This window comes from Patagioenas fasciata, chromosome 14 (assembly GCF_037038585.1).
Source record: "Patagioenas fasciata isolate bPatFas1 chromosome 14, bPatFas1.hap1, whole genome shotgun sequence".
In the NCBI taxonomy this organism is placed as follows: Eukaryota; Metazoa; Chordata; class Aves; order Columbiformes; family Columbidae; genus Patagioenas; species Patagioenas fasciata.
The window spans coordinates 17,756,919-17,784,710 of record NC_092533.1 but is presented as its reverse complement, the minus strand read 5'-3'; the positions used below and the strand labels follow the sequence as shown (position 1 = coordinate 17,784,710).

General features: G+C 52.7%; 2 protein-coding genes across 2 annotated transcripts in view; both read right to left on the bottom strand.

The window, feature by feature from the left end:
• The window catches only part of LOC136107651 (uncharacterized), a 207,289-nt gene extending 183,634 nt beyond the window's left edge, over positions 1-23,655 (bottom strand). The window contains exons 1-4 of the mRNA XM_071814576.1: positions 21,022-23,655; positions 19,339-19,431; positions 18,957-18,992; positions 14,787-17,534 (exon numbers count right to left, since the gene is read on the bottom strand). Of these exons, the coding sequence (XP_071670677.1) occupies positions 14,787-17,534; positions 18,957-18,992; positions 19,339-19,431; positions 21,022-23,451 (5,307 nt within the window). The 5' untranslated portion in view covers positions 23,452-23,655. The remainder of the gene's footprint in view (positions 1-14,786; positions 17,535-18,956; positions 18,993-19,338; positions 19,432-21,021) is intronic.
• LOC139829124 (protocadherin gamma-B5-like) lies at positions 6,322-8,922 on the bottom strand. Its single transcript, XM_071814895.1, has one exon. The coding sequence runs from the start codon at positions 8,776-8,778 to the stop codon at positions 6,322-6,324; it is 2,457 nt and encodes an 818-aa protein (XP_071670996.1). The 5' UTR covers positions 8,779-8,922.
• Positions 23,656-27,792: the final 4,137 nt, after the last annotated feature.

The following is a 27,792-nucleotide window of genomic DNA, read 5'->3' as shown; positions in this document are numbered from 1 at the left end:
GCCATCAAATAGCTTAAATTGAATCCCTTCTTTCATGACAAACAATGCTCTACAGAGATGTGACTTCTGTAGTAATTCTTTCATCTACTCTCCCTATCAAAAACATAACAGAAAAGCAGCCTCACATCTCCTGCTTTTAACACCCAGTACAGCATGAGCAAGAGGCAAGAACACACAACACATTGCTAAACCAGGTATGCTGATAATTACAAGTAAACCTTCATACCTAGGAAACCAAGAGAAGAAAAACAGAACCATCAACCAGACAACCAATATAAGAAAGCATTAGAAGATAAAGTGTTGTCAGAGAAACTCATTGGAAGGATGTCTCAGGATTCACTACAGATGTGGAAATTCATCCCTGAGAGCATTAGAAGTCATTGTGGTCTCACACTGCAAGAGAAATCCTACAATCTTACTCTGTACAGCATTGCTGGGAGTTTCTTTTAAAGAAATAGTCATTGGTTCTCCTCACATCTTCTAATATGTGGCCTATCATCTCCCATATATATGAAACCATATGTATAAACATTTTATCATGGGCCTCATTCTCAAGTTAAAGGCTCCTGAGAAACTACAACAAATACTTCTTTACCTTCTGCTTCATTTTTCTCACACAAAACAAACAAACAAACAAACAAAACAAAACAAAAAAAAATCTCTTTGATATTTGAAGGATGTAGTTGCTGCAAAACAACACTCACACTTCCAAATGCAAAAGCACTGGCCAAAAACAGGCAAAAAGAAGACCTGAAATCAAGTGTAATTACAATAGTGGAGAAACTCTACATTACAAAATTACAGGGAGACAGAGACAGATAAAGAAAATTTCACACAGGAATTATAAGCTGTTCATGCATCATTGTTCAAGGTGCACAGCTATTGTGCAAATACTTTATAATTAGAGAATTACCATTGCCTTTCAGGACAGGCAATCCAGGATCACGGCAAACATGGTATAGACCTTGGCACCAGGCACGAAATCAAAGCAACATTAACCCACATACTTTCATGGTTCTAAGCCACTCACTCACCCTCCTTGCTCTGCATTCGCAGCCTTTACTTGAATCAAAATCAATATCCACTGTTTTGACAATATGGTAACTACAGGCAAAAGAACACATCATTCAGTGACATTTTAGTGAAACAGAGGTCTGCGACAATCTTTATCTTGCAGCTGAACACCTTCAAAGTATGGCTAGAAACTGTTTCCACAATCAAATGGCATTTATATTCAGTACGTCGTTAAAACATTACTACGTGCACTAGGATCAAATAAAGGGCTTCACATAAGTTTATTCTAGACGGCTATGCACAGATGAAGCTACATTTTTCTCCTTACTACATCCAGGTTCTAAAAGTAAACGAGGTGTTGACCTCCAGCAGAAGACTAGGTCACTCAACATCCTGTAATACAGTAACGACGTTATAGAAACACACAGTCCTCCGCTAACGAAGCTGAAGTCAAGAACAGCACCACTTTTCCCACTTCCGACGCCTACGGTAACTCTGAGCAAGGATACCACATTGACCGCCACGGAGCAAGAGCCACCAGCACACAGCGCGCTGTCGAACGCAGCCTTCCATGTAACCGAACCTCCCTACGTGGGACGCAACAGAACGCGGAGGGTACAGCGCAGAGCAGCAGCAGAGGGAAGGGTGGCGGAGAAAGGGCGGTGATCGGAACTCACCGGGGGTGCAGTGGGGTCCTCCCCGAGAAGTGGTGCGGGTTCGTCGGGCTGCGAGTGGGCCGGGAGGGTGTCGCAGCAGCTGGCGCCCGAGAAGCGGAGCTGGCTCTTGCGCGAGTCGGCCGTGAGCGACACCTCGTGCGAGTAGGAGTGCAGGAAGGCGCGGACGCCGTCGATACCCACGAAGTGCGAGGCCGGCACGCCGCGCAGGGCGCCGCTGCCCGCCGCCAGCAGATGCGAGCGGCGCCAGCGCCGCAGGCGCAGCGCCAACAGAAGCAGCAGGAAGGCGAGGAAGAGGCAGGACACGGCCGCCACGGCCAGCACCAGCCAGAGAGCCAGGCTGCCGGACGGCTCGCCCGGTGCAGCCGCCGATGCCGCGCTGCCCAACTCGACCAGCATCTCGGCCACGCTCTCGGCCAGCACCACCGTCAGCGTGGCCGTGGCCGACAGCGCCGGCCGCCCGTGGTCCTTCACCACCACCACCAGGCTCTGCCGCGCCGCATCGCGGGCCAGCGGGAAGCGCGCCGTGCGCACCTCGCCGCTGTGCAGCCCCACGCGGAACAGCCCCGGCTCCGTCGCCTTGGCCAGCTCGTACGACAGCCACGCGTTCTGCCCCGCGTCCGCGTCCACCGCCACCACCTTGGCCACCAGCGCCCCGGGCTCCGCCGAGCGCGGTGCCAGCTCCACGCCCGCCCACCCCGCAAGTGGTGCCGCCGGCGGGTACAGCACCTGCGGCGCGTTGTCGTTCTCGTCCACGATCACCAGCCGCACCGACACGTTGCTGCTCAGCGCCGGCGCGCCGCCGTCCTCCGCCCGCACCCACAGCTCCACCTCGCGCACCTCCTCGTAGTCGAACGAGCGCAGCGCGTACAGCGCGCCCGTCTCCGCCTCCACCGACACGTACGACGACAGCGGCGCGCCCCGCACACGCCCCTCCCCCAGCCGGTACCGCACGCGCGCGTTCTGCCCCCAGTCCGCGTCCCACGCCCGCACCCTCAGCACCAGCGCGCCCGCCGCGTTGTTCTCGGGCAGACGGGCGCTGTAGCGCGCCTCCGCGAACACCGGCGCGTTGTCGTTCACGTCCAACACCCGCAGCCACAGCACCGCGCTGCTCCACAGCGCCGGTGACCCGCCGTCCACTGCCCGCACCGTCACGTTGTACTCTGGCACCTGTTCCCGATCCAGCTCCTCAGCAGTGACCACGCGATAGTAATTATCAAACGACCTCTCCAAGCGTAATGGGAGGTTGTCTGCGATGCTGCACCGCACCTCGCCGTTTGCCCCTGAATCCTGGTCCTGCACGTGCAGCAGAGCCACCACTGTCCCCGGCAGCGAATCCTCAGAGATCTCACTCAGAGCCGATGACACTGTCAGTTCGGGTGCATTGTCGTTGACATCTGTCACCGTTATCGCGACTGTCGCTCTGTCTAGAAGTCCCCCGCCGTCCCGTGCCTGCACCTCCAGGTCATGTGAGGATAATTCTTCGAAGTCCATGTCATCCTTAAGGGATATTTCTCCTGTCTCAGAGTTCAGGTGGAAAATTTCGGATGCACGACCTGAAATTTTATGGAAAGTGTACTTCACATGCCCGTTAAGTCCCTCGTCGGCGTCGGTGGCCGTGACGGTGACGAGGGTGGAGCCCACGGGCAGGTCCTCCGGCACACGCACCGTGTACTCCGCCTGGCTGAACACGGGCGCGTTGTCGTTGGCGTCCAGCACCGCCACACGGATCCGCGCAGTGCCCGTCCGCGCCGGCTCGCCGCCGTCGCTCACCCTCAGCACCAGCTCGTGAAACGCCGCCTCCTCCCGGTCCAGCGCCTTTGCCAGCACCAGCTCGGGACGTTTATCCCCGTCGGGACCCGTCTGCACGGCCAGCGAGAAGTGCTCGTCGCCGCTTAGCTCGTAGCTCTGCACAGAATTCGTTCCCGAGTCGAGGTCGTGAGCCTCGGCCAGGGGAAACCGCGAGCTCGGGGCTGTCGTCTCACTCATTCTCAGTTCTGTTTCTTCCTCTCGGAAGCTGGGTGCGTTGTCATTTATGTCCGTAATTTCCACTTCGATTCCGTAAACCTGCATTTCTCCACCTACTATCACCTCACAGCGCAGCACGCATTTATCCACCAGCCGGCATAGCTGCTCTCTGTCTATCCTCTCCGCCGTTACTAAGTGTCCCGACTTCCCGTGCAGGGCGAAATACTGCTTTCTACCTTTGTCCAAGATGCGGACGCCGCTATCGCCGAGCGCCGATAGCTGCAGCCCCAGGTCCTTGGCTACGTCGCCCACGAACGAGCCCTTCGGCATCTCCTCAGGAACCGAGTAGCGCAGCTGCCCCCACGTCGCCTCCCACGCCGCCAACAGCACTCCCCACAGCAAGGCTCGCTCCCGCCGGCCCCAGCGCCTCCCCGCCGCCCACATCTCCGCCGCGTCCCGCTCGCACCGCACCAACAACGGCAGCTCCTCGCCGCCTTCTCCTGTTTCGGCGCTTGTTCGTCGCTCCCGGCCGCAGTCGCCGACCCCTCCGCCTCGCTGCAGCACGGCTCCGTACCGCGGGAACGCTCGCAGACCGCCCGGCCGCCGAGCCAGCCAGCGAGCGAGCGAGAGAGCCGGGCCGCAGCGGGCGGGGCTGCCCGCAGCGCTCCGGCCTTCCTCTCGCTCCTCCTCGGTCAACAGCGGCGCCCGCCGCCTCCTCCCGGCACTGCAGCCACCGAGCACCGCCCAGCGCTGCCCACCCGGCCTGTCCCACCCAAAGCTCGCGGCCACGGGACAGTGGCCACAGAGATATCTGTTCCCGCCAGCCATGATCTCCTGCGTCGGCTTTGCTGCAGACGAGATATTGCTTGGTCCTCAAAGTGATCACAAAGTTGAAGTATGAGACCTCCCGTGGTTGTGTTATTTGTAAAGTAAAACATGATGTGTAGAATATTACGAGTCTTATCATAGTATCGCAAAAGCATAATCTCCTCCACGAGTTGCACAGCTTTTCGTAGCATTCATGCTTGCATTAAATTTATCTCACCGTTTCTGCAAATCAAATGTCTGTCATACAGCAACATTAGTTCCCCACATCCCGATAAATAGAGGAAAGCAGCAATGAAGATACTCCCTGAAACAGAGAAAAACCGATGCAAGAAATCATAGGTGTCTAAGTCGTTCTATTTAACGGTGTCTGTTAGATTTGGAAGAGATCGTAAAGATCATTGTGTCCAACCATTAACCTAATACTGCCAAGTCCACCACTGAATCATGTCCCTAACCACCACATCTACATGTCTTTCAAATACATCCAGAGATGGTGACTCCACCGCTTCCCTGAGCAGCCTGTTCCAACGCCTGACCACACTTTCAGTGAATAATGTTTTCCTAATACGCAATCTAAACCTCCCCTGGTGAACCCTGGGATATTGTATCTTTTCCTAGCTCTTATACTTGGGAAAAAAAGACCAATCCCCACGTCGCGGCAGCCTCCTTTCAGATACTTGTAGAAAACGCTATGGCCTCATCTTCTCTAGGTTAAACAACTTCAGCCGCCTCAGCTATTCCTCATCAGACTTGTGCTTCAAACCCATCACCAGCATCGTTGCTCTTCTTCGGTCGTGCTTCGGCACCTCAATTTCGTTCTTCTAGTGAGTGGCCCAAAACTGAACGTAGTTGTTACTGAACACAATGTTATTTCTTCTTAATGGGGAAAGTTACTTGTTAATGACGCTATATATATATAAATATTTTTCTTATTTTAAGGTGCCGAATATTACAGTATTTTCATATTTGTGCAAAACCATAATCCCCACCATGAATGTTTGCAGTAGTCATGCTTGAATGGCCGAAAAAAGGACGGCAAAAGTAAACTGGGTCGGAAATACAAAACATGACAGTCACAGCCCCGGAGAACAAGACAGACCAGGATTATTAGCCCAAGCAGTACGAACTGTTCTTTAAAGACTTCACTTCGTAGGGAACATGATCGAAATTATCTACTCCATCACTTGGCCAGAACCAATGCTCTCCTCTAACTACAGTAGAAATGGCAATGCAAGTACAGCAAGAAGGATAACAGAAACATCTGCCTTGGTTCCTGTGGGTATTCTACAACTCGAATTACCAAAACGGGTAGTCATAGCAACTATACGACAGAACTGATTTTGTCCAAGTTCGTCTTATGCGCATGCTAACCCGAAATACGTCCGTTCTCAATGGTATTCTTGAACTGGACGAGAGCAATTGAATTGCATTCAACTTCTTGTACAGCTACAGATAAAGCTAACAATACCGTAGGAACTCCAGAGACAAGTAAAGCTACGTACCCTAAATTACGCACACCATATTCAAGTACATCGGTTTGGGAAAAAGGTTATGAGAAAGGAAAAATCTCTAACACCGAGCGTCCACCACGCTTTTCACAAAGCAGAATCATTAATTTACACCGTGCCTAAGCCATATGAGCGTTGTAGTCAACAGATCTCAGTTGAACCTGAACCTAAGACCAGCGAAGAAACAAAAAGTAACGATCCAAGATATTTGATGTGAGTTCGAGGGGGATACCCGGTTCTATAATTTCTTAACAGACACACGGAGCAGTACTCCCAATTCACACGACTCGGGAAAACCAAGGAGAAAAGGGAAGAAGGTTCAGAAAAACTCAAGGGAAAACGCGAGAGACCGTGGGCTTACAGACCTGCGGTGCGTCGGGGTCGGCGGGCTGCTCTCCCGCGCCGGCGCTGCTCGGGCTTCTCTTCCCCAGAAGTTCCTCCGCGGGCAGACTAGGCAGCGGCGGCGGCAGCCAAGCGGCCTCGGCCACGGCGCGGCCCGAAGCCACGCACAGGTTGTAGGAGTAGGGCAAGGTGCCCTCGCAGAAGTCGGCCGGGAAGGCGGCGCCGGCCACGGACAAGCGCTGCGCGCCCAGGCAGCGCAGGACGGCGGGCGGCCCGGCCCGGCGCAGCCGCGCCAGCACGGCCAGCGCCACGCTCAGCAGGAACAGGGCGGACAGCAGCGCCAGCGCCAGCACCAGGTAGAACTGCAGCTCCGCCGGCGAGTCGGCGCCCGCCGCCCGCTCGCTCAGCTCCGGCAGCGCCTCCTGCAAGCTCTCGGCCAGCACCACGTGCAGCGTGGCCGTGGCCGACAGCGCCGGCTGCCCGTGATCCTTCACCACGGCCACCAGCCGCTGCTTGGCCGCGTCCCTCTCCGACACGGCCCGCGCCGTGCGCACCTCGCCGCTGTGCAGCCCCACGCGGAACAGCGCCGGCTCCGTCGCCTGCACCAGCTCGTACGACAGCCACGCGTTGCGCCCCGCGTCCGCGTCCACCGCCACCACCTTGGCCACCAGGTAACCGGCTTCGGACGAACGCGGCACCACCTCGAACGGTTCCAACGCCGGCGCCGACCCCGGCACTCTCTCACCCTCGCCCGTCGCCGGCCAGAGCACCCGCGGCGCATTGTCGTTGCGGTCCAGCACGAAGACGCGCACCGTCGCCGTCGAGCTCCGCGCCGGCTCCCCGCCGTCCTGCGCCCGCACGACCACGGCGAACTCGCGGCACTGCTCGTAGTCGAAGGAGCGCTGCGCGTACAGCGCGCCGCTCCGCGCCTCCACCGACACGTACGCCACCGCGTCCGCCGCGCCCGCGCTGCCGCCCGCCAACCAGTAGCTCACGCGCCCGTTGGCGCCCGCGTCCACGTCCCGCGCGAGCACGTGCAGTATCGGCGCGCCCACCGCGTTGTTCTCCGCCACGTAGGCGCTATAGGCGGCCTCCTCGAACACCGGCGCGTTGTCGTTCACGTCCGACACCTCCAGCACCAGCGCCGTGCTGCTCGACAGCGCCGGTCGGCCCCGGTCCCTGGCCACCACCGTCACGCGGTACTCGGCCGCCTGCTCCCGGTCCAGGGCGCTGGCCGTCACCACCTTGTACAAGCCGCCCGACGACACCACGAGTGACAGCGGCGCCTCGCCCGACAGCTCGCACGACACCTCCCCGTTCTCCCCGGAGTCTCGATCCCTCACTTTCATCAGCGCCACCACCGTGCCGACCGGCGCGTCCTCGGGCACCGGGCTCGACACCGACGTTAGTGTCACTTCGGGCAAATTGTCGTTCACGTCCAGTACCTCCACATCCACTTTGCAGTGAGCCACCAGACCTCCTCCATCTCTCGCCTCCACGGCCAGGCTGAACGACCGTGTGTCTTCGAAGTCCAGCGCCTCCTGCAGCGTGATCACCCCGCTTTCCGCGTCCACCATGAACTTCTGAAGCATCTTAGCCGGCATTTTTCCGAAGTTATACGTGATGCGAGCGTTGGTCCCGGCATCCGCGTCGGAGGCGGAGACGTTCAATACCGTCGACCCCGTCGGCGCGTCCTCCCGCAGGCTCGCGCGGTACCGGTCCTGCGCGAACACGGGCGCGTTGTCGTTGGCGTCAGTCACGTTGATGCAGAGCTGGGCGGTGCCGCTCCGGGGCGGGTCGCCGCCGTCCAGCGCCGTCAGCACCAAACGCAGGCTCGGCTCGCGCTCCCGGTCCAGCGCGCGGCGCAGCACCAGCTCCGCGAACTTGCTGCCGTCCGGACTCTCCTTCACCTCCACCGCGAAGTACCCGTTGGCCTCCAGCTCGTAGCCCTGCAGCGAGTTGCTGCCCACGTCCGCATCTTCCGCCTTTCCCAAGTAAAAGCGAGCGCCGGGAGAAGTCAATTCGTTGATCTCTAGCTGAAAATTGTCTTGAAGGAAGCGCGGCGCGTTGTCGTTGACGTCCTGGATGGCCACCTCGACGTGGAAAACGTTGAGAGGGTTCTGCAACAGCGCCTCGAAGCTGACGGAGCAGGACACCTCCCCGCCGCACATCTCCTCCCGGTCCAGCCTCTCGCTCAGGTACAGGTTCCCGTTCTCCCCGCTCACCGTGAAGTATTGCTTCTCCGCGCTGAGCCGCAGCTTGCGTGCCGGCAGGTCCGCCGGGCTCAGCCCCAAGTCCCGCGCCAGCGGCCCCACCAGCGAACCTCTGCTCAGCTCCTCGGGGATGGTGTAGAGGAGTCGCTCCGCCGCCGCCCGCCAGCACAAGCCCATCAGCAAAGCGGGCAGCAGCACTCGCCCGGTGGCTCGCCTCTGCCCGCTCGCCATTCTCGGCTCTGCCTCCTTCCAGCCCCTTTCCCAAAAAGCGCAGGTGCTGCCGGAGGGCAGCGAGCGATGTAGGCGCCGGCTCGGACGCCGCTGCTCCCCAGTCCGCGCCGCCTCTCGCCGCTGCTGCCCGCGCCACTGCTTCTCTGGCCGGCGCCGGGCGAGCGAGCAGCCTGCGGGGGCAGGACGCTGCGGCGGCTCCGACTGCGGCTCAGGCTCCAGCGCCGCTCTGCCTCGGCCAACAGCGGCACCCGGAGGCGTCGTGGTGACACCGCAGCCGCCTGTTGGTCGCACTCCCGGTGACCCGTTCTGCTCAACGGGATTTGGTGCTCGCCCTCAGCTGTGGGATATCGCTTTCATCAGAATTAGAAAAGGCAGAACCTCTCGCTTGCTGCGAATCCAAAGTCATCTACAACTAAGGGACGCTGTCAGGTGCTTTTAGGCCATCTCCTTGAGGTACAATGGATACTGAACTGTAAATATTCACAGCAGAGCAAGAGATAAAGCTGCTCGATAAAGTCCAGATGAGACTGTAACATCAAGATACGACTGTATAGCTACAGGAGACCTTTTTGGCACTCTATAAGGTATTTTAATTATACTTTCCTCACCTGTGAGAAATACATAGGAAAAACAATGTAGTGGAGTAATCAATACACAATCAGAAGCAGAAGGAAGCAAAATTAATTTAAATCCTTTTAGGCAAGGACTGTCAAGGGTTTCTTCCTCCTTTTGGTCATCTAAGTCTCTAGGGTTTTTTTTTTTCTGTAGTAAATTTTTATTTTAGGGAGAAGAAAATTATATTGAGAACAATAGAACTCAGTATCGTGTGAAGCTCTAGGCCAAGATAGCAGAGAAATCGTCCTTTTATTTTTCTGCCCCACAAAGTTTCTTGTTTTGCATCTCCATAGCAAAGGTGTTGACAATGGGAAAGTGCAAAATGATGTTGAGTGTTTCACAGAATCATGGAATGAAGGGACCTTTGAAGATCATCTAGTCCAACTCTTCTACCATGGCAGGGGCATCCATCAAATGTCAGGTTGCTCAAAGGCCCATCCAACCTGACTTTGAACCTTTCCAAAGACGACACATCCATAACTTCACTGGGCAACTAATTTCAGTGCCTCGTCACCACCTTCATCATAAACATTTCACCCTTATGTTCAATTGAAACCTCCACTCTTTCAGTTTAAAATCATTGCCCCTAGTCCTTTTATGACAAGCCCTGCTAAAAACTCTCTATCTTTCTTACAAGCCCCCTTTGTATATTGAAAGGCCACCATAGGTCTCCCCAGAACCTTCCCTTCTCCAGGCTGATGCACCTCAACAACTCTTTTACAGTTCAATGAATTTTCTGGCCCTCCTCTGTACCCACACGGTTTTTGTTCTGCAGGCCTCAGGGGTGGATGCAGTACTTCAAGTGCACATTGCCAGTTCATGTCCCATTTGTCTCCCACAAGTACTTCCAAGTCCGTCTCTGCAAGGATGCTCTTAATGCATGATACCACAACTGTGTGCCTAAGGGAGTAACTATGACTAGTAGGAGCAGGAAAATGACCATTTCTTTTTCTACACCGCACTCCTGCCAAAAGAGTTTCCCCAAATCTTCTCTTCAACACTACACAACTTGCAAGTTTTCTTCTGACTCTCAGAAGACACAGAAATATACCATGAGAGGATAATACACTGCCATCACACCAAGAAGGGAGGGCTATTTGTCTGCTCCATACCATTCTGAGAAAAAAAACCAGAAGGATTCTAAAGTACATGAATGATAAAAGGCTGAAGTAAAACAAGAGCAGTCATCCAAGAGAGACTGGATCATCAAACAAATGCCTTAGGGACAATTTCTCCTCTTTTATCAAATGCACTGTTCTACAGAAATGCAACTTCTACATGAGGTAACACTTTCATTTACTCTCCCTACCAAGAAAAAGAATACAAAGGTACACTTACATCTCCTGCTTTCCATCCCTGCTGTACCATGAGCAAGAGGCACCACCACCCAACAGAAACCCAACAAATTGATAAATGAGGATATGCACCCACTTAAAAATAAACCTACATACACAGAAGACCAGGGAAAAGACCAAGAAAGGATTAAAAGGAAAGTGTTGTCAGAGAAACTCACTGGGAGGATGTCTTAGTATTCACTGCAGACATGGAAATTTGTCTCTGAGAGCACCTGGAATTTTTTCATCTCTAAAGCTGAAAGTGCAACCCTAACATCTTGCTCTGGTCTACATAGGAAGAAATAGTCATCAGCTCTCAGTAATTGTTTTACGCTAAGTAGCCTCCTCACCTTCCATAAATGTGAAGCTGTAAGTTTAAATATCTTATCATGGGGCTATTTCTCAGGCTAAGTCCTTTGACAAAGTGTAACAGACTATTTTTTAGCTTCTGCTTCCTTCTCCTTACACCTAACATTCTGTCTTGGGTGGCTGAAAGAAGTATTTGCTGCAAAACAACACCCACAGTTTCAAAAGCAAAAGCACTGTCCAGAAATGGGAAAATGAACCACAACCTTCCAGGAAACAAAGGCCCAAAGAAAGTGTAACTACAAATGTGAAGGAATCTACATCTCAAAGTTACAGGGAAATTCAAATGGCTTATTATCAGAGGAACACCATTGCCTTGCAGGACAGGGAATCCAGGATCACAGCATGAATGTTACAGGCACAAAATCAAACCAATGATGAGGCACAAACATATGGACCCACCCCTTCTCCTGGTTGGTATCCAGTCTCTCACCCTCCTTGCTCTGCATTCGCAACCTTTGGGTACACCAAGAATAATATCCAACTTTTGTCTCTATGCTGGCCGCAGGTGAAAGAACCTAGTTGGTAAAAATATAGATGGGAGCATCACACAGGAATTTACACCAAAGACCATAACCACAGTTCTCCAAATAATTTATTTGGGCAATAGGAAAAGGAAAATGCACAGGATCACAAATACGGTTCCCTTTTAACAAGTAGGAGAAGTGGAACACTTATATCTCCTTTTAGACATTTCAATCTATGCCACAGTGAGCTCTTCCACCTGCCCTGTCTCTGCACAGGCCAAATGCTCTGACATGCTCCAACAGCACACAATAAGGAAGAAAACTTTGCAGACAGACACCATCAATGTTGCACCTACAGCTTCTGATGCAGAATAAGGATCACAATATGGGTACATGCATAGAAACTTCTCTGCTCATCACGCTTATCACAAGAAACATAAAATGCTCTGAAGGGCATAAGCGATACATAGCTCGGTTGAAGGCTTAGTCATCAGTATCACCTCAAAACATCACCATTCTTCCTCAGACATGGGCAATTTAGAAGAGATGTGACTCTGCAACCGTTAATACAATGTTTACCTCTACACCAAATGTCTACCATTCGTAGGAAAATCTGATCATGACAGTGCAAAAAGGGAGTATCTTCCTTGTACATACTTCAGATCAGAAGCCCCAAACTCACAAATCTCTAACAAAAATAGCCTCCCGTTCCCTATATTCACAGCAATTTTAAGGAAAACAAAACATAAACAGTTACTTCATTAGACCAAGAGCCATTATAACATTGGAAGGCTGGTCAAGGCTTGGAAAAGCTTAATAAAAACTGTGAAACTCTGCATCTCATTCTTATAGGCTCATGTATCTGCAAAAATAACATTTCACACACCAATTACTACAAATAGTATCCCTGATTCATGTTTGCACTTCCTTGGCTATTACTTGCAGACCAGTTTCTCAGAAGATTGTCATCCATTTTCAGGACACGGGAAAAGGCGTCTAAGTGTAAGTGGCAGAGGCCTTGGCACTAGGCCTCACATTAAAGCACTGCCCAGACAGATGGAGCACACAACCCCCTCTTCTCTTGCTCTGAGACCAGTCTCTTGCTGATCCAGCATTGACTTCTCACCATGTGTATGTGCACAATCAAGGGCATGACTTCCAGTGATATATTCAGATGCATGATCAGACGCATAGAGGCCCAACTTTACCTCATCATGACAAGCAATTCGAGCAAGGGGATACTCAAAAATAAGACACATTCAGACTCATTTTTGGTAAGACAACAATAAACTCTGAGTATTGACAAAGCACATGTTTGGTCTCCACCAGTACCTCCTCACACACAGCACACCCAGCATCAAACACTCACAGCTCGTATGGTTGTCGGTGGTGTTCTTCATTTGCATATAGATTCCACCTAATTTAACATTGCACAGACAACTTCTCTTTACCATGAATAGTATTTGACATGACAGTATGTGTATTTGATAAGCAAGATAATTGCTTCCAGCAACGTTCTAAGGAAACGCATCTGTGGAAGTCTTGCTCTTTCCAGATGTAAACGTGAAAGGCACCTAGGGGACAGCCAGGCATATACTTTGTACAAACTTAATTTATCAGCTACGTACAGCATGACAACCTGCAACCTGGAACCTCACAGAGAGCTGGAGTAACATGTCTTAGGCCAAAATAATTTGGGAAGAAACTCAAAATAAATGATCCTACAGATAGGCACTGAAAAGAGCCCAAATTGAACAAGCTGCAACACTGCACAACAATCCATTTAAGGCTTCACTACAGTCATTGAATTTCATCCCTGAGAGCACCTGAAAGTCATTGAAGCCTCAAGCTGCAAGTGTAGTCCTAAAATCGCACTACATCGTTGGGGGTTTCATTTTATGAAACAATCATCAGCTTTCAGCAATTCTTCTAATGTGTGGCCTACTCATATCCCACAGACAGGACATCATACGTATGAACACATTATCATGGACATTTTTCTCAAGCTCAGTCTTCTTAGAAATTAGAAGAAATTATCTTACAGTTTCTGCTTCATTTTTCTCACCAAAAATCCCTGTCTAGGGTGGCTGAAGAAAGTATTTGCTGCAAAACACCACACTTTCAAATGCAAAACCACTTTCCAGAAATGAGGAAAATTGACCATGACCCTCAAGGAAACAATGACCTGAGAAAAGTCTAATTACAACTGTGAAGTAACTCTACATCACAATGGTCCAGGGAGACAGAGGTGAAAAAAGGAGATTTCAAATGGGAAATATAAGCCATTCTGTAAGCATAATTCTCCATGCACAGCTATTGCACTGAAAAGTAGAGAACCACCATTGCCTTTCAAGCCAGGGAATCCAGGATCACAGCAAAAATGGCACAGGCCTAGGCACCAGGCATGAAATCAAACCATTGCTCAGTCAAAACCACACTGACCCACCAGTTTTCCTCGTTGGAATCCATCCTCACACCCTCCTTGCTCTGCATTCACAGTCTTTATTTGAACCATGGACAATAACCAGTGTTTTGACTGTATGGCAGACACAGGTGGAAGAGCATTTCATTCAGGGACAATTTAAGGAAACATCACAATGTTTGTCTTGGCATCTGAACACCTACAAAGTATGAATGGAAATTGCTTCCCCAACCAAGGGATTATAAAAGATCTTGCAATGTTTTCAGGTCACCAGCCACAATGAGGTCCAGGTCTAGACCAAGACAACAAACAAGGCAAGAATGGGAAACTTGCAAGGAATCATTATGTCAACTGTAGTAGATACACAAGGAAGGCATTTAGTTGATAAAAAGTCCACAGGAGATTCACACATCATCTCACACCACAGACCACAGCCATAGTTCTCCCATGTAATTCATTCAGACAATGGAAAAGGAAAAATCTAACAAACATCTAACAAGTAAATCCAATTCAACCATGAAACCTACTTTGTAAGCATTTTGATTATTCCACAGCACATGTTTTGACCTGCCCTCTCTCGAAACAGACAGTCTTCATCCTACTCAAATATCACAGTAATTCAAAAAAATGTTAAATGTTAAATGTTCATGTAGCTCTGATAAAGATACAGTGCACTGTTGAACGAAACTTTGCCTTCCCTGTAACCAAACCTCCATACGCGGGACGCAGCAGAACGCGGCGGGGAAAGGACAGAGAAGCAGCAAAGGGAAGCGTCGTGGAGAAAAGACGGTCATTGGAACTCACCGGGGTAGCGACGGGGTCCTCCACGAGCAGCGGCGCGGGCTCGCCGGGCGGCGGGCGGGCCGGGAGGGTGTCGCAGCAGCTGGCGCCCGAGAAGCGGAGCTGGCTCTTGCGCGAGTCGGCCGTGAGCGACACCTCGTGCGAGTAGGATTGCAGGAAGGCGCGGACGCCGTCGATGCCCACGAAGTGCGAGGCCGGCACGCCGCGCAAGGCGCCACTGCCCGCCGCCAACAGCTGCGAGCGGCGCCAGCGTCGCAGGCGCAGCGCCAGCAGCAGCAGCAGGAAGGCGAGGAAGAGGCAGGACACGGCCGCCACGGCCAGCACCAGCCAGAGAGTCAGGCTGCCGGCCAGCTCGCCCGGCACCGCCGCCGAGGCCGCGCTGCCCAGCTCCACCAGCAGCTCGGCCACGCTCTCGGCCAGCACCACCGTCAGCGTGGCCGTGGCCGACAGCGCCGGCTGCCCGTGGTCCTTCACCACCACCACCAGGCTCTGCCACGCCGCGTCGCGGGCCAGCGGGAAGCGCGCCGTGCGCACCTCGCCGCTGTGCAGCCCCACGCGGAACAGCCCCGGCTCCGTCGCCTTGGCCAGCTCGTACGACAGCCACGCGTTCTGCCCCGCGTCCGCGTCCACCGCCACCACCTTGGCCACCAGCGCCCCGGGCTCCGCCGAGCGTGGCGCCAGCTCCACGCCCGCCCAGCCCGCGCCCGCCGCAAGCGGCGCCGCCGGCGGGTACAGCACCTGCGGCGCGTTGTCGTTCTCGTCCACGATCACCAGCCGCACCGACACGTTGCTGCTCAGCGCCGGCGCGCCGCCGTCCTCCGCCCGCACCCACAGCTCCACCTCGCGCACCTCCTCGTAGTCGAACGAGCGCAGCGCGTACAGCGCGCCCGTCTCCGCCTCCACCGACACGTACGACGACAGCGGCGCGCCCCGCACACGCCCCTCCCCCAGCCGGTACCGCACGCGCGCGTTCTGCCCCCAGTCCGCGTCCCACGCCCGCACCCTCAGCACCAGCGCGCCCGCCGCGTTGTTCTCGGGCAGACGGGCGCTGTAGCGCGCCTCCGCGAACACCGGCGCGTTGTCGTTCACGTCCAGCACCCGCAGCCACAACACCGCGTTGCTCCACAGCGCCGGCGACCCGCCGTCCGCCGCCCGCACCGTCACGTTGTACTCTGACACCTGCTCCCGGTCCAGCTCCCGAGTCGTCACTACGTGGTAGTAATTATCAAATGACCTCTCTAGCCGGAACGGGAGGTTCTCAGAGATGCTGCACCGCACCTCGCCGTTCGCCCCCGAGTCGCGGTCCTGCACGTGCACCAGGGCCACCACTGTCCCCGACGGGGCATCCTCGGAGATCTCGCTCAACGCCGACGACACTGTCAGTTCGGGTGCGTTGTCGTTGACGTCTGTCACTGTTATCGACACTTCAGCTGTGTCAGAAAGGCCTCCACCGTCCCGTACCTGCACCTCCAGTTCGTACGATTCATCTTCTTCGAAGTCCAGGCTCCGCAAGAGCGTAATAGCTCCCTTCTCAGAGTCCAGGTGGAAAATCTGTGAGGCTTTACCTGTGATTTTGTTCAAAGAGTATTTCATGTGTCCGTTGAGCCCCTCGTCGGCGTCGGTGGCCGTGACGGTGACGAGGGTGGAGCCCACGGGCACGTCCTCTGGCACACGCACCGTGTACTCTGCCTGGCTGAATACGGGTGCGTTGTCGTTGGCGTCCAGCACCGCCACACGGATCCGCGCCGTACCCGTCCGCGCCGGCTCGCCGCCGTCGCTCGCCCTCAGTACCAGCTCGTGGAACGCCGCCTCCTCCCGGTCCAGCGCCTTCACCAGCACCAGCTCGGGACGCTGATCCCCGCCGGGACCCGTCTGCACGGCCAGTGAGAAGTGCTTGTCGCCGCTTAGCTCGTAGCTCTGAACAGAATTCGTTCCCGAGTCCGGGTCGTGAGCCCTGACCAGGGGAAACCGCGAGCCTGGGGCTGTTGTCTCGCTTATTCTCTCTTCCACGTCAATTTCCTTGAAGCTGGGGGCGTTGTCGTTAATGTCCGTAATCTCCACTTCGACTCTGAAAATCTGCATTTTACTCTCCACTATCGCCTCACATTGTAGCACGCATTGCTGCACATTCTCGCAGAGCTGCTCCCTGTCTATCCTCTCCGCTGTCACTAAGTGTCCGGTCTTACCCTGTAGAGTGAAATACTGCGTCCTACCTTTGTCCAAGATACGGACGCCTCGGTCTCGGAGCACCGGCAGCTGCAGCTCCAGGTCCTTGGCCACGTCGCCCACGAACGAGCCCTTCGGCAGCTCCTCGGGAACCGAGTAGCGCAGCTGCCCCCAAGCCAACTCCCACGTCGTCACCAGCACTCCCCACAGCAGCGCTCGCTCCCACCGGCCCCAGCGCCTCCCCGCCGCCCACATCGCCGCCGCGTCCCGCTGACACAACACCAACAGCGACGGCTCCCCACCACCGCCCGCCGAGACTCTTCTGGCTCCTGCTACCGACCCCTTCTCGCCGCTCCCGGTCGCTGCCGCCGGCCCCTCCGCCTCGCTGCAGCACGGCTTCGTACCGCGGGGACCCCTCGCAGACCTCCGGACGCCGAGCCAGCCAGCGAGCGAGCCGGGCCGCAGCGGGCGGGGCTGCCTGCAGCGCTCCGGTCTTCGTCTCGCTCCTCTTCGGTCAACAGCGGCGCCCACAGCCTCCTCCCGGCACTGCAGCCACCAAGCACTGCCCAGCGCTGCCCGCCCGGCCTATCCCACCCACAGCTCGCGACCACGGGACAGTGGCCACGGAAACATCGCCTCTCTCCAGCGCTCATCTCCTGCGTCGGCTTTTCTCCACTCGAGCTGTTTTCTGATGTTCGAGGTGATTAGGACCAGAAAGAAATAACACACCTCACATGCTGTGTTATTTCTACTACACGGGTGTGTTTGGGGTTTTTTTAATTGTTGATATTTTATATATGCTATTTTTTTCGTAGCATGTGTTATAGAATATTACATCTCTTATCACATTAGTCGGAAATCAAAATCTACCACAGTAATTCCACAGCTTTTTCAGCAGTCGTCCCTGATTGACTTTATCCTCAACCTTTCTGCAAATCAAAAGAGCACCATGGAGTAAGGGAACAACTTGTGAAGTCAGAATGGTTAGTTCCTAGATCCTGCAATACGAGAATTCCCAAACGACTAACAAGGCAGCGATGAAGATCCCCCCCCAAATGGACTCCTCCTCAGGGACTATCCTTCTCTCTTGTTTTTGTTACTTTTCATCTCAACATCGAAGCTAGTCTGAATCATACTCCATGTCTCCCCTTTCTCCACACCACCATTTCTGATTCTTTATATAATAACCTTACACTATAGGCTGTGCTTTCACTTAGGACTTAATGCTCCCTCCTACAGTAACTCAGCAGCAGGTAGAGGTGCGCTCTCTGTCGGGGAGATTATTAAAAAAAAAAAAAAAAAATCCAAAAAAAAAACCCAAAACAAAAGCAAAACAGGAAGCAAACTTTCCGCGGTAAACAAAAATTATTTTGGAAAGTGGATACAAAAATGAAACATGCTCTGAAATAAAGAAGTCAACCATTCTTTTTGCAGATTCTGTTACACAGCTTAAGCTCTGTAGAAAAGGAAAGATTAGGGAGGTAAGAAAAGAGGGAACAAAAGCGCTGAAAAAATACTGCTCAAAGTACTCAGATAAACAATGTCAGGGAAAAATTAGTCAGCCTCACTACTGCTACCGTTTCTGCAGCAGCCTTCCCTCAGAAGACGGGCAGGCACCCAGCAGATGAACAACCTACAACTTCTTCATACGTGGAGTCACACGCACACTTTGGGAGCCCAAAACCGGAACAGCATCAAGCAAAGGGGTTTTGTTCAGCTGTCAACCAGGTCCAAGTACATCCCTTCGGGAAAAGGCGTTCAGGAAGGAAAAATCTGCAACACCAAGCGTCAACCTCATTTTCCCAACCCTGTCATGTAGAATTAGCGGCTCTCACTATACACAATCAGGCTCCACCTTCAGCGTTACTGTCTGAAAGGACAACACAAGCTTCGTAGTCAAAACTTCTCAGCTTAACCTGAAACAGTGACCGCTGACAAAACAAGAAGTGCCACCACCCAGGGACTGCTTTGAATGGAAGGAGGTCATCCCGTTCCCTGCATCCGTGCCTTCACGGACACACGGATCAGCACTTCCCATTTACACTACCCGGGGAAACCGCAGAGAAACAGAATGGAGCTTCAGAAAGGCCCAAGGATCTCCTTCACCATGATAAGAATCTTTGTAAACCATTACTAATGCATAACATTTTTTACCACTTTGTGGTGCCAAAACATCTCAGCTGAACCTGAACACGTGATGAATCAAGAAACGTCATAACTATCCTGCTCTAAGTGGAAAATGAGAAAACACCTTTTTTTTTTTTGGCCTTGTGGATGTCCGGGATGAGCAGATCTTATTAGATGTAAGACTTTCACCACATCTCTACCCTTTTGTCCAGCCCAAGGTGAATGGCAATGTTGTGTTTTAACCCAAGTTTGCAACTACAACCACATGTAACCACTCGTCCACCTCCCCCACCCTCTCGATGGGTAAAAGAATCAAAAAGCAAGGAAGAAATTCGTGGCTAGAGATAAGAACACTCTAACAACACAGAAAAACAAACACAAAAATAATAACAAATGCCCATATCTCAATAACTAACACACAGGGCAATCACTCATTAAGACCGGTCGCATGCAGCTGATCTCGAAACAGCGCAAATACGGAATTAAGAATTCCGCCACCACTGACAGAGATTGGACATTTAAAGGCAGAAGAAGGTGGGGTCAAGCCACTGAAAGTGAGCCTTTCAGTCTAATGTGATGGAGTAGTCATTTTAGATCTTGTTCCATGAGACAGATCCTGAGGATTGGGGGTTGTTCAGGCATAATCATTAAACTTCTGGAACACCTAAAGATGCAACTAATGCTGATAAGGTTTATGGCTGGAATTTCCTTTTCTAACGCAGCACATACATTCAGGATTTGTACAGTTTATACGCAATTACATTCTATTAATTGGATAGTTTGAACGCCTAAAAAGAGGCTGTTCCTATTACAGAAATAAAGGTGTAAAGGATAACAACTTGTTAATAAAGTATTCATCTAATCCTTGAGTTTTCACTATTTATAGGACGCCTTTTCAACAAAATACTGTAGGTCGGCAGGAGACAGTACAGCTGCACACCCTAAACTAAGCAGACCATTTTAAACTGATTTATTCAAGTGCCTAATAGTTGTTATTTTGCGTATCTCCTTGGAGTTTAATATATGTTCTCAGGATGGGTACAGCCTCTCCTGCTTAAAACAGGCAGACACAACAAGGATTGCAGAAAGTAACTAGGAGACCGATTTCCTCCGTTTAGTCAACATCATCAGTAAGGACCAAGCACCCCTTATTAGGAAAAAGGGATCGGAAACAGCACATGGTCTGAAACACGAAATAAAATTTATTTCTTGAGATCGCACTCTACACCTTCACCGGTGTATGAAACGCAGATCGGGAAGGGTGAAAAAGATGGACCTATCACCCAAAACGGTATAAGGGGAAAAAAAAAAAAAAACGTAAAAGAGAAACAATACCTGGACGATATAAGCCGTCACACCTCTGCTATCTTTACTGCACAATCCTTGCACCAAAAGTTGGGCGGCACTCTCCTTCTTCATCAGAGAGGAACAATCCGTAACTTCCCCTTTCATGGGCAAAGCACGCACATTTCAGGAAGGAAACAACTCTAACACAAGCCGCCAAACTGAGCGAATCTCATTCTACACAATAAGGATCCACCTTTACCATCACTAGTATTTCAGAAAACACAAGCTTCGTACTCAAAAACAGTCAGCTAAACCCGAAACTTCAACGGCCAGTGAACCATATGTGTCATACAAATCACAAAAAACAAAGACGGTGCTAGCAAATAAAAAGAAAAGATTCTATCAACTAGAAAAAATTCTCTCGATCCCAGCGGAAGCAGAACAGGCAAGAACCTCTGCAACCCACCGACGCTACACGATAGAGAGCTTATGAGGAAGAACGTGCCGCTGAAAAAGCGGTGGTATAGAATTACCTCAATTCTTTCATGGCAACATAAAAGATCACTACCCAGCAAAGCAGACAAACGAAGAACTACCCATTACCCCCAGCACGAGGTTTCGGAAGACTGAGAGACAAGGACCGCACGGGTTTACAGACCTGAGGTGCGTCAGGGTCAGCGGGCGGCTGTCCCGCGCCGGCGCTGCTACTCGGGCTCCGCTTCCCGCTGGGCTCCCCGCCCAGAAGCTCCTCCGCGGGCAGGCTGGGCAGCGACGGCGGCAGCCAAGTGGCCTCGGCCACGGCGCGGCCCGGCGCCACGCACAGGTTGTAGGAGTAGGGCAAGGTACCCTCGCAGAAGTCGGCCGGGAAGGCGGCGCCGGCCACGGACAAGCGCTGCGCGCCCAGGCAGCGCAGGACGGCGGGCGGCCCGGCCCGGTGCAGCCGCGCCAGCACGGCCAGCGCCACGCTCAGCAGGAACAGGGCGGACAGCAGCGCCAGCACCAGGTAGAACTGCAGCTCCGCCGGCGAGTCGGCGCCCGCCGCCCGCTCGCTCAGCTCCGGCAGCGCCTCCTGCAAGCTCTCGGCCAGCACCACGTGCAGCGTGGCCGTGGCCGACAGCGCCGGCTGCCCGTGGTCCTTCACCACGGCCACCAGCCGCTGCTTAGCCGCGTCCCTCTCCGACACGGCCCGCACCGTGCGCACCTCGCCGCTGTGCAGCCCCACGCGGAACAGCGCCGGCTCCGACGCCTGCACCAGCTCGTACGACAGCCACGCGTTGCGCCCCGAGTCCGCGTCCACCGCCACCACCTTGGCCACCAGGTACCCGGCCTCGGCCGAACGCGGTACCACCTCGAACGGCTCCAACGCCGGCGGCGCTCCCGGCACTCTCTCTCCCGCTCCCGTCGCCGGCCAGAGCACCCGTGGCGCGTTGTCGTTGCGGTCCAGCACGAAGACGCGTACCGTCGCCGTCGAGCTCCGCGCCGGCTCCCCGCCGTCCTGCGCCCGCACGACCACGGCGAACTCGCGGCACTGCTCGTAGTCGAAGGAGCGCTGCGCGTACAGCGCGCCGCTCCGCGCCTCCACCGACACGTACGCCGCCGCGTCCGCGCTGCCGCCCGCCAGCCAGTAGCTCACGCGACCGTTGGCGCCGGCGTCCACGTCCCGCGCGAGCACCTGCATCACCGACGCGCCCGCCGCGTTGTTCTCCGCCACGTAGGCGCTGTAGGTGGCCTCCTCGAACACCGGCGCGTTGTCGTTCACGTCCGACACCTCCAGCACCAGCGCCGTGCTGCTCGACAGCGCCGGCCGGCCCCGGTCCCTGGCCACCACAGTCAACCGGTGCTCGGCCGCCTGCTCCCGGTCCAGGGCGCTCGTCGTCACCACCTTGTACGAGCCGCCCGACATCGCCACGAGTGACAGCGGCGCCTCACCCGACAGCTCGCACGACACCTCCCCGTTCTCCCCGGAGTCCGGGTCCCGCACTTTGACCAGCGCAACCATCGTGCCGACTGACGCGTCCTCGGGCACCGGGCTCGACACGGACGTCAGTGTCACCTCGGGCACGTTGTCGTTGACGTCCAGCACTTCTATCTCTACTTTGCACTGGGCCACCAGACCACCCCCATCCCTCGCCTCCACCAGCAGCGTGTAGCCTCGCGTGTCCTCGAAGTCCAGAGCCTCCTGCAGCGTGATCACCCCGCTTTCCGCGTTCAGCACAAACTTCTGAAGCACCTTGTCCGACGTTTCACCGAAGTGGTACGTGATGCGAGCATTGGTCCCGGCATCAGCGTCAGAGGCGGAGACATTGAGTACCGTCGTTCCTGGGGGTGCGTCCTCCCGCAGGCTCGCCCGGTACCGGTCCTGCGCGAACACGGGCGCGTTGTCGTTGGCGTCGGTGACGTTGATGCAGAGCTGGGCGGTGCCGCTCCGGGGTGGGTCCCCGCCGTCCAGGGCCGTCAGTACAAGACGCAGGCTCGGCTCGCGCTCCCGGTCCAGTGGGTGGCGCAACACCAGCTCCGCGAACTTGCTGCCGTCCGGACTCCCCTTCACCTCCACCGCGAAGTACCCGTTGGCCTCCAGCTCGTATCCTTGCAGCGAGTTGCTGCCCACGTCCACGTCTTCGGCCAGACCCACTGCAAATCGGGCGCCGGGAGAAGTAAATTCATTGATCTCCAGCTGGAAGTTGTCTCGCAAGAAGCGCGGGGCGTTGTCGTTGACGTCCTGAATGGCCACCTCGACGTGGAAAACGTTGAGTGGGTTCTGCACTAGGACCTCGAAGCTGACGGAGCAGGACGCCGCCTCGCCGCACATCTCCTCCCGGTCCAGCCTCTCGCTCACGTACAGATTCCCGCTCTCCTCGCTCACCGTGAAGTATTTCGTCGCGGCGCTGAGTCGCAGCTTCCGTACCGGCAGGTCCGCCGGGCTCAGCCCCAAGTCCCGCGCCAGCGGCCCCACCAGCGAGCCTCTGCCCAGCTCCTCGGGGATGGCGTAGCGGAGCCGCTCTGTCGCCGCCCGCCAGCACAAGCCCAGCAGCAAAGCGGGCAGCAGCACTCGCCCGGCTGCTCGCTTCTGCCTCTGTCCGCCCGCCATTCTCGGCAGTGCTCCCCGCGCTCCTCCCTCCTGCCGCTGCTCTACCTCCTTTCAGCCCCTCTCCCAAAAAGCGCAGGGACCGTCGGAGGTCAGCGAGAGATGTGGGCGCCGGCTCGGACGCCACTGCTCCCCAGTCCGTGACGCCTCTCGCCGCTGCTGCCCATGCCACTGCCGCTCTGGCCGGCGCCGGGCGAGCGAGCAGCCTGCGGGGGCAGGACGCTGCGGCGGCTCCGGCTGCGGCTCCGGCTCCAGCGCCGCTCCGCCTCGGCCAACAGCGGCACCCGGAGGCGCCGCGACGCCACTGCAGCTGCCGGATGGCCGCGCTCCTGGGGAACCTGGTCTTCTCACGGGGATTTGGTGCCTGCACTCTGTTGTGGGGGCTTGGTGTCATTAGAATCAGAAAGGGAAGAAGCTCTCGTTTGCTGTAACACCAAAGGCGTTTAAAACAGGTGTTTTTAGGTCGTCTCCTTGAGCCACAATGAATACTCAGCTGTAAATATTTACAGCTGATCAATAAATAAAGGAACTCAGCTGCTCTTAATAAAATCAAGAGGGAAGTATAAGTTCATGATACAGAAGTGTAGCTAGGGAAGAGCTCTTTAGCACTCTGTCATCTATTGTGAATTCTGCTTTCCTTACCTGTAACAAATACCAAGAAGGAAATATTTGTACTGGAGTAATCAGTAATTAATCACAAACAGACTGAACCAGAAGCAGTTTCAGTCCTTTTAGGCAAAGCCTATAAAGGGGTTCCATCTTCTTTCTTTTTCTTCCTTCTTTATATAGGTCTCTGACTTTTTTCCCATTTTTAGCGTTTTTTTTTCCTAGGGAGAAGAAAAATTATACTGCGACTATGTTACTCTAACATTAATGCGTTAGACTTCGTGCTGGGATAGCAGAATAATGTTTCCTTTGCTTTTTTTTCTCATGCTCGAGGTTCCTTCTTTTGCATCTCCATTCTTGAGGGGCTGACAATGGGAAAGTGCAAAGCCAGGCCGAGTGTTTCACAGAATCAGAATATTTTGGCTGTGAAGGGACCTTTAAAGATTGTCTAGTCCAAACCTTCTGCTATGGCAAGGACATCTGTCAAAGGATCAGGTTGCTCAAAGCCCCATTCAACCTACCCTTGAAACCTTCCAATGATGACACATGCATAACTTCTCTGGGCAACCTGCTCCAGTGTCTCCCCACCCTTATTTTAAAACATTTCATCCTTATGTTCAGTTGAAACCTTCACTCTTTAAAACCACTGGTTTAAAATAATTGCCCCTTGTCCTGTCACAACAAGGTCTTTTAAAAACTCTTTCTCAGTCATTCTTAAAAGCCCACTTTATATATCAATAGGATACCATACAGTCTTCACAGAGCCTTCCCTTCTTCAGGCTGACCGACCTCAACTCTTTCAGTCTTGACTTTTCTGACCCACTTCTGAACCCAGAAATAGGTTCCAGAGATGGATGCACACATTGCCAGCTCATGTCCCATTTGTTACCCACCAGTACCCACAAGTCTTCTCTGCAAGGCTGATCGCAATCTCCCAGTCTGTATTAGAACTAGGGATTGTCCCGACCAAAGCATAGGACCTTGCACTTGGCTGTGTGGAACTTCACAAGGTTCAAAGAAACTCACTTCTCAAGTCTGTCAAAGTCCCTCTGGATGGCATCCTATCCCTCAAGCAAATTAATTGTACCACTTACCCTCATGTTGTCTGCAAATTCACTGAGGGTGTACTTTATCCAATTCTCTTTGTCACTGGTGAAGATATTACACAGTAGTGGTCCCAGTATGTGGCCATCCAGCCAGTTCCTTCTCCATCTAACAGTCCTATATCTCTCCAATGTAGCAGTCAGCATGTTTTGAGGGACACCATGCATATGTTCTGCCAGTGACCCCTGGTTTGTTCATGGAAACCTTGCCTGGGTTGAATTGCCACTTGGCACTTTGAGGACTATAGGAGAGATGGTTTTGTTTTCTGTCACTACAGCACATGTATGTCTATGAAAGTCATCCTTTCTACAGCTGTAAACATCAAAGGTGTGTACAGGAAATGCCTCTACGCTCAGACACCTGACCAAACACCCTGAGGTCAAGCTGTAGCTCATGCAACAAGCAAGGCAAGAACATATAGAAACATGTTGAAATTAATGGATCAGGTGGAATAATGTTTCTGAGACCAAACTTATTGATCAGAAGGAACTTAACTTGCATGATATCACAACTGTGTGCCTAAGGCACAAATTATGAGAAGCAGGGAAATGAGCGTCTGTTCTTCTACACCCCTCTTCCATCAAAAGATCTCCAACAAATCGTCTTGGCAACACTACACAACTTGCAGGTTTGTTTCTGACTCTCATACGGGACAAAAGCATATCATGAGAGGATAATACACTACAATCACACCAAGAAGAGGGGTGTATTTCTTTGCTCACCACCATTCTGGGGAGAAGCAGAGGGATGCTAAAGCACGTGAGTGATAAATAGCCGAAGTCAAAGAGCAGTCATGTAACAGAGACTATATCCTCAAACTAATGGCTTAGAGACAATGTCTCCTCTTTTATCACATGCACTGTTCTACAGAAATGCAGCTTCTACTTAAAGTTTTGCTTTCACCTACTCTCCCTACCAAAAAATGGAACACAAAGGTATCCTCACATCTCTTGCTTTCCACACCTACTGTACTATGAGCAAGAGGCACTCAAACATAATGCATTGATAAATGAGGATACACCGCTACTTAAAAAGAAATCTTCATAGGTAGAAGAACAGGAAAAAATATAAAAATCAGAGAAGCAACTCAAGAAAGGATTAAAAGGAAAGCATTGTCAGAGAAACTCACTGGAAGGATTAGTGTTCACTGCAGATGTGGAAATTTGTCCCTGAGAGCACCTGGAAGCTGTTAATCTCTAAAGCTGCAAGTGCAACCCTTCTGCCTTCCTCTGCCCTACATACGAAGAAATAGTATGAAATAATCGCTGAGAGCTGATGAATAAGTAGCCTCCTCATCTCCTGTAAATATGAAGCTGTAAGTTTGAATATCTTATCATGGGCCTCTTTCTCAAGCTAAGTCCTTTGAGAAAGTGTAACAAATTATCTTTTAGCTTCTGCTTCCTTCCCCTAACATGTAACACTCTGTCTTAGGTTGTTGAAGAAAGTATTTGCTGCAAAAATAACACAGACAGTTTCAAGAGCAAAAGTGCTGTCCAGAAATGGAGAAAACGAACCACAACCTTCCAGGACACAAGTCCTGAAGAAAGTTAACTACAAATATGAAGAAACTCTACATTTCAAAGTTACAGGGAGAGAGAGATGAATAAAGAGGTTTCACACAGGACTCATAAGCTGTTCTACCCCTGCATCATAGTTCCAGGTGCATACTTATGCTCAAATAGTTTATTATCAGAGGACTATCATTGCCTTGCGGGACAGGGAATCAAGGAACACAGCATGAATGGCACAGGCATGAAGTCAAACCATTGACCAAGCAAAAATATACGGACCCATTCCTTTTCCTGGTTGGAACCTAGCCTCTCAACCTCATTGCTCTTCATTCACAAAGTTTGGGTGCACCATGGATAATATGCAACTTTTGTCTCTATGTTGGCCACAGGTGAAAGAGCATTTAATTCAGCAACATTTTGGTGAAATGGTGGTCTAGGAAAGTCTTTGTCTTGGTAGCTGAACACTTTCAAGGTATGGGTGGGAACTACCTCCCCAGACTGACAAATATAACAGATATCTACTTTTAAAGACTGTCAGTCACAACGTAGGCCTGATTTTAGAACATGAGAAGAAATAAGGAGGGAACAGGAAACACAGAAGTGAGAGAATCATAGCTTAATGTTCCAAATTATGTCAATAGTAGTAGGTACATGAGAAGGGTATGTAGCTGGTAAAAATGTACATGGGAAGATCAGACAGGAGTTTACACCAAAGACCATAACCACAGTTTTCCACATAATTTGTTTGGACAATAGGAAAAGGGAAATGCACAGGATCATAACTACGGTTCCCATTTAACAAGTAGGAGAAGTGGAACACTTATACCTCCCTTTTAGACATTTCAGTCTATGCCACAGTGAGCTCTTCCACCTGCCCTGTCTCTGCACAGGGCAAATGTCTTGACATGCTCCAACAGCACACAACAAGGAAGAAGACTTTGCAGACAGACACCATCAAAGAAATGTTGCACCTACAACTTCTCCTGATGCAGAATAAGGATCACAACATGGATACATGCATGGAGACTTCTCTGCTCATCACAAGAGACATAAAATGCTCTGAAGGGCATAAGCGATACATAGCTCAGTTGAAGGCTTAGTCATCAGTATCAGCTCAAAACAT

Excerpts from the sequence above, each read along its gene's own strand:
- LOC139829124 (XM_071814895.1), bottom strand. The coding sequence starts at position 8,778 with ATGGCGAGCGGGCAGAGGCGAGCCACCGGGCGAGTGCTGCTGCCCGCT.